This window comes from Urtica dioica, chromosome 5 (assembly GCF_054948205.1).
Source record: "Urtica dioica subsp. dioica isolate 48M chromosome 5, U.dioica_male_clone48M_v1_H2, whole genome shotgun sequence".
Taxonomy (NCBI): Eukaryota; Viridiplantae; Streptophyta; class Magnoliopsida; order Rosales; family Urticaceae; genus Urtica; species Urtica dioica.
In genome coordinates, this window is record NC_142760.1 from 36763658 (window position 1) to 36771157 (window position 7500).

Below are 7500 nucleotides of genomic sequence, written 5' to 3' on the forward strand. Positions count from 1 at the left end.
TAAAAAAATATGTTCAACATTCGTAGTCTAATAATGCAAATCATGTGAGAGATATATTACTCTGAAATATATCCGGATGTTTAATCTACATAATACACGCTTACGCCCATGACTGTTATGAGTCGTTTTCAATATTGATTCACAATCTGTTATAAAATTATTAGGTCATTGTTTCTTCAACTGCTTTCTAATAACTGTATATTTTAATTGGAGCTTACTTGAAACAACGATTCATGATTATTGACTCTGCAATATTAACTTACATTCTCATCCTCATTGTGGTCATAAACTACATAATTGTATATTTCGCCCTTTATTTATCGTTATACATCGAATTTATTGTATTCAAATTTTAGCAAACAAAAAATTAATAAGCTAGGGCAACAATTATGTAAAGTTTATGTTGTCTTTAAGTATCATCGGATGAAATCTGGATGAAATTTAATATCTTTATCAATAATAATGATGCGTCAAAATATCCGAAGACGTGAAGAGAAAAAAAAACAGATTTCAGTGAGGAAATCAAATTTGCAAGTCATTAGACAAATGATATTGAGAGTAAAAAAAAATAAAAAAAATTTGTAAAAAGCTATTTTTGTTGAAAATGTATAAAAAATCAAATTTTGTAATATAACTATCAAACCTAACCAAATCATTTAGAGAAATCTAGAATATGAAAGAATAATAAAATTGTAATTTTTTTAAGGTGGTTGTGAAAATGAGAATAATAAAAATAAAAAATGAGAAAGATAGAAGAGATTGAGATTAAAAAGGTTGAAAATAATTTTTTTGTTCTAAAATAGGTATTTTTTTAATAAAAATGTGTCAAAGTTTAATGAGATTTGTAAGTAACTAGGCCACTTTAAACATGTGATTTTGGATTTAGCCTATGTTTGACAATTTTTAGGGATATAGCCAAATGGCTTATGTGGCAATAATTAAGGTCTGATTTGCCCTTATTTATTAACAAATTCGTCACTTTCTCTCTCCTATTTTTTTCAAAAAAATTTTTTACATAAAAACTTAAAAAATTCGTATCTTTCTCATACGAACTCGAAATTGAGTGATTTCAGATCCTACAAATTCGTGGCGTCGAGATCTTCAAAAATAGATCCATTGTGTTCGATGAAAATTTATGTTTAATGCATCATAGTTACGTTTCCATTTATTTTTTTTTTAATAATTTCAAAAATTTCAAGTTATTTCCATATTTAAGGTAGTAACGTGATTTTTCTACATCTATGGTATTAAACATGATTTTTCATCAAACACAATGGATCTATTTTTGAAGATCTCGGCGTCACGAATCTGTAGGATTTGGAGTCACTCAATTTCGAGTTCATATGAGATAGATATGGTTTTTTGAAGTTTTTATGTAAAAAAAAGTGTATGAAAAAAGTAAGAGAGAGAAAGTGACGAATTTGTTTATAAATAAAGGTAAATCAGACCTTAATTATTGCCACATAAGTCTGTTGGCTATTTCCCTAAAAATTGTGAAACATAGGCTAAAAACAAATTTCATAGTTTCATTTTGGCTATTTCGCTACAATGCCCAAGTTTAATTTTGTAGTCATATAACTATCAAAATTAACCAAATATTCAGGGAACACAATTTTGTTTTTTGTTTTAATTTTAGACACAAATCAAATGCGGAATCTTAATCATTGTATTTTTCCACGTCAACTCTTGAATAGCGCATAAATAAATACAATATTCCAAATATACTAAATTAAAATGAAATAGAAAATGGAAAAGATACTTGAGACTCTGAAAGCACCTCACTACCTCACATCCTTCATTAACAAAGAGTCGATCTTAAGGAGTCGCCACTAATAATACATATGATCTCATATCAATGCTCTCTATATCATCCTATTGTTTAATTACTTATAATAATACACACTATATTTCATATAATGCTAACAAATTATTATGTGATGCTCCCTACCATATGAGAATTGAATATAATTATTATAGTTATCAATTTCAGAGGATTAGTTTATCTCATGTGTAGTGTAATATTTGCATATCAATTAACTGATACACTGTTTACAAATAATTAAGTACTGATGGATTAGGTTGGCAGAAGTAAAATAATATACTTTGTTGTGAGAGAAACCAATATATACTATATTATGAATATTTTTTTCTTCAGCTAATAAAAAAATATGTCTAACATTTGTAGTCTAATAATGCAAATCATGTGAGATATATATTACTCTGAACTATATGCTTGTGTTTAATCTACATAATACACGCTTACACCCATTGACTGTTATGAGTCGTTTTCAATTTTGATTCACAATCTGTTATAAAATTATTAGGTCATTGTTTCTTCAACTACTTTCTAATAACTGTATATTTTAATAGGAGCTTACTTGAAGCAACGATTCATGATTATTGACTCTGCAATGCTGTCAAGCATTAACTTACATTCTCATCTTCATTGTGGTCATAAACTACATAATTTTGTAAAAACTTGTTTTTCTAGTTGAATTGGGTTATTTCAATGATGTATATTTGGCCCTTTAATTATCGTTATACATCGAATTTATTGTATTCAAATTTTAGCAAACAAAAAAATGAATAAGAGCAACAATTACATAAAGTTTATGTTGCCTTTAAGTATCATCGGATGAAATTTAATATCTTTTTCAATAATAATAATAATGATGCGTCAAAATATCAGAAAACGTGAAGAGAAAAAAAAAAATCAGCTTTTAGTGAGGAGATGAAATTTGCAAGTGGTTAGACAAACGATATTGAGAGTAGAAATATAGAAAAATAAAAATTTTGTAAGAAGTTTTTTTGTTGAAATTGTACAAAAAAAAATCAAATTTTGTAATATAACTATCAAACCTAACCAAATCATTTCGAGAAATCTAGAATATCAAAGAATAATAAATTTGTAATTATTTTTTTTGAAGGTGGTTGTGAAAATGAAAATAATAAAATGAAAAATGAGAAAGATAGAAGAGATTGAGATTATAAAGGTTGAAAATAAATTTTTTCTTCTGGAAAAGGTATTTGTTTTAATAAAAATGTGTCAAAGTTTAATAAAAATGCGGCGGTTGAAATGTCTCAAGAGTTTCAGGTGAAATTTGTTTGGAATATATTTATTTTTATATTAATGACGATTTCTAACAAATTTATTATCTTATTTTTTGATGTGTAGGTGAAGAGTAAGCGAAACTCGGAAAATCGGAAGCATAAGAGGACTAATGGCCATCAAGGGATTGTCTCTTTTGCGGGGCATCGCTACAACAACGTAAGTTCTCATCAATTATATTACTACTAATTAGAATATACTTTTGATAAATATATTTATTTTATTTTGCAGTCACGACGTACTGGAGGTGGGGTGCGATTGCCACTTGAAAACTGGAAGGTGCTATACCAGACCACGAAGAAGTATTGGAAGCATCCTACCGAGGAACTTGTATACGTAAGTGTTTGTAAATTTATTTTTGTTTTGACAAGTTACATTCGTTCTTTACTTCTCGTTCTTTACATAGGATGAGATGATACAACTCTCCAAAGAGATACGTGCTAAGGCGTTGGACGAGGATCTAGAAGATGACCAAAAGGCGTTTTAGGCGGAAGCGGTGCATATTTACTCTAGGGGTCAGACGTGATCATATTACCGGGATATGCCTGATTATGCCGCATAGAAATCTGACCTCGAGTGTTCATTACTAAATTTCAATTCAATTATTAATTATCAAGATCAAGGAATATAGAGGCCAGAAAATGATGCATTATAATATTTCTGATCTTTTGTTTTTCTTCATTTATGCAGTAAATTTTGGTGATAAGAGAACAACCCGCAATTAGAATAGAGAGCGAACCTTTTTATTTCATAGATTTATATATACTTATACAGTTCATAATTTTACAAGTTAAAAATGTCACTATAGTTCTTTGTTTTTAGGCTTTGTTAATTTTTGTGCCCGCGCGAGCTAATTCTCAAACACAACATATTTTACCACAATTACCACCGGACAGCAGAATAGAGAAAAGACCCGAGAGAATAGATATTGTGTTTTGTTTATTAAAGATTTCTCCGAAAGGTGAAGAAAAAGCTTTAAACCATCCATATAAAGGCAGAATTTAACGTTCAAGTCATTTTACATGGGCAATCAAATAATCAGTTGTTAGGGACAAGGACACTCTGGACACGTCGAGAGAGCACGAAGCACAGTTTTGGGATGCATGGTCCATATATTTATATATATATATATATATATATATATATTATATATATGACTAGCTTTATTATTAATTACCATACCTACCTGGATTGTTGTTTCTAAAGTCTACAACATCGAATTACAGATTGAGATCTCATTAATTAGGATTCAGATCTGGAAAAGCAAGCAATAAAAATGAAGTTAAATTATAGCGAAGAACAGTAGAAGCATAGTGAAAAGGGAAGTTGAAGGCGCAAGAGTAATGGGTTCGGCAGTCATTATTGGTACATAATAGAGAGTTGATATTATACATACCAACGTAGGTATGAATAGTTATTTGCTTAATTAAGTTATATAAGTTGATATTATACATACCAACGTAGGTATAATAGAGAGTTGATATTATACATACCAACGTAGGTATGAATAGTTATTTGCGCAACTGTGAGGACATTGACAAGTAGTGGCAGTTGAAATGTTTTGAGTCTCAAGAGTTTCAAGTGAAATTTGTTTGGAGCATATTTATTTTATATTAATTATAATTTCTAACAAATTTATTATCTTATTTTTTGATGTGTAGGTGAAGAGTAAGCGAAACTCGAAAAATCAGAAGCATAAGAGGACGAATTGCTGTCAGGGGACTTTCTCTGACATCGCTATAACAACGTAGGTTCTCGTCAATTATAATATTATTAATTAAAATATACTTTCGATAAATATATTTATTTTATTTTGCAGTCACGACGTAATGGAGGTGCTACACCAGACCGCGAAGTAAGAGTGGAAGCATCCTACTAAAGAACTTTTATACGTAACTTTTTGTGCCCGCGCGACCTAATTTTAAAACACAACATAGTTTACCACAATTACCACGGGACTGCAGAATAGAGAAATACAAGGCTTTTCTCGTCCCGGCTTTCATATCCTCCACCTTGAAAGCCCAAGACGACTTCAGGGCCTGAGTGTCCCTGTTCGAACTCGAAGGAACGTGATGTTGACCATGTTCAGCTCCACCCGTCACCGGCTGCAAAATTTATGGACGTAATTAAGAGTATTTTTTTTGTTCATTTACGACACAAACACTATATAGTATGACATACCAGGACCAGGAGTATTTCTACTCCCGATATTAAACATCCCATTTTTTCTTTTCCCTAATACCATTATTCTTTCTTCTACTTGCCTTCCTAAATAGCCCCGAACAAAGCTGAATTCTTGAAGGAGTGGACACACAAGTGGGGCCCACTGGCCGCTGTTGTCAATTTCTATAATTTTACGCAAGGAGCACTTAAAATATATATACTGTGGGTTAATATATATATACTCTGCTTCAATTATACCAACGACGACAATATATAGAATTATGCTGCCACAAGCTTTTAATGGGGATTGGCTTATTAATTTAATTTCCCCAACATTAGTTTGTTTCTCTTCAAACCCATGCTTCGGACCATGATCCAGGGACAGACAGGCACTAAATAATTTTGGTTCATGCAAAATCTTGATGTAGAGAGGAGATCTGTAAGACTAAGATCCACAGACCATCGCTCTTATCTCTTAATTTTATCATAATTTTTTTTGGTTTTACGCCATTACTATTTTCTTAGAATAATATATATGAATTTCTGAAAGCCAAGCTTCAACCATACTAACGATATTATATTCAGTCGTGCTCCCACGAGCTATATGATTAATTGATTGCCTCGCTACTCGAATATCTCTTTATTAAATAGGCTATTTCGTTTTATGCCTCGCAGATAATAGTTTTTTTTCTTTCGTTACACACTCCTATTAAATTTAGATAAATTTTTTTAATCAAATTATTTGGCCCCTGACATACTGTAAATGGGCACTAAAATAATATTTTGTTCGTATAAAACCTTATCAAATTTGAATCTCAATCTAAAGGGTGGTTGTGCAATTCCAAGAAATTAAGGGACTTGAATATTAAAATTACTTCCTCTCTTCTTCCTATAAATAGCCATGGAAGTGCAATTGCTGATTACACAACCAAATACCAAATAAACAAAGAAACAAAAATCGAAATGAAATCTCATTGTGCTATAATCCTGAGTTTCTTCTTACTTACTCTGGTAAGCTATATGTCTCTTATATTCTCCTTTTTGTTTGGAGTGGAGGCTCATATCTTTTACTTTTTACCTCGTCTATATTCAAATCCTTATGATGTAATAATGTCTTATAAAATTAACGTATGTTACTAATTAATGTATGTTTGTGTGTTTTCATGATTAGTACTCTTTGGGCACAGCGGAAGCAAGAAATGATCTGTCCACCTACTGGAAAAATCAAGTGGTGAAGGAAGATGATCCTATGCCTCAAGCAATTCGAGAGATTATTGTTGCGGGCGCTCAAACAACTAAGCCACAACCCAATAATCAGATCTTATTCTGGGCCAAAAAACCCGAAACACTCAGCGAAACTACCAAGGCACAACCCAACAAACAAATCTTATTCTGGGCAAAGGAACCCAAAACACTCAGCGAAACTGCCGAGCCACAACCCAACAATCAAATCTTATTCTGGGCAAAAGAACCCGAACCACTCAGTGAAACTGCCGAGCCACAACCCAACAATCAAATCTTGTTCTGGGCAAAAGAATCCGAATCAATCAGCAAAACTACCGAGCCACAGCCTAACAAACAAATCTTATTCTGGGCAAAAGAACCCGAAACACTCACCAAAACTACCGAGACCCAACAACCTAACAATCAAATCTTATTCTGGGCAAAAGATCCCAAAACACTCACTAAACCTGCTGAGACCGAACAACCTAACAATCAGATCTTATTCTGGGCAAAAGACCCCGAAACACTCACCGAGACCCAACAACCTAACAATCAGATCTTATTTTGGGCAAAAGATCCCAAAACACTCACCAAAACTACCGAGCCACAACCCAATAATCAGATCTTATTTTGGGCAAAAGAAGCTGAAAACCTAAAGAGTGAAGCTTAGCCGCAGCCTAGTCCATATTGGTCCATGGAAAAATGACTAGCAAAGGAATGCAGGACCAATGGACTCGGCTAAAGCCCTCACTGCTTAGACCGCTTTATGGTTTCATGGTATGAAGTCCGTCATCACCATCTAATAAAGGACTTCGCTAGTACGTACGTGTGATAATAGCGTGCATGAGAACTACTATAAAGGCTCTCGTGATTATGTAATTTGTTTTATGTTGTGATATGTGTGACGATGTTTCTCTTTGTATGTATTCGACTACCTTTGAAGTTAATGTGTCTCGTTATCAAACCATCTTTCGGTTAGGCTCGCTCGATTTATCTCACTTCAA

The 7500-nt window shown here is 32.2% G+C and overlaps 1 protein-coding gene across 1 annotated transcript; it reads left to right on the forward strand.

The window, feature by feature from the left end:
* The first annotated feature begins 6208 nt into the window (after positions 1 to 6208).
* Positions 6209 to 7463, forward strand: LOC149398201 (uncharacterized). The gene is made up of 2 exons (XM_089615537.1): positions 6209 to 6283; positions 6444 to 7463. The coding sequence occupies exons 1-2, from the start codon at positions 6236 to 6238 to the stop codon at positions 7164 to 7166; spliced, it is 771 nt and encodes a 256-aa protein (XP_089471663.1). The 5' UTR covers positions 6209 to 6235; the 3' UTR covers positions 7167 to 7463.
* Positions 7464 to 7500: the final 37 nt, after the last annotated feature.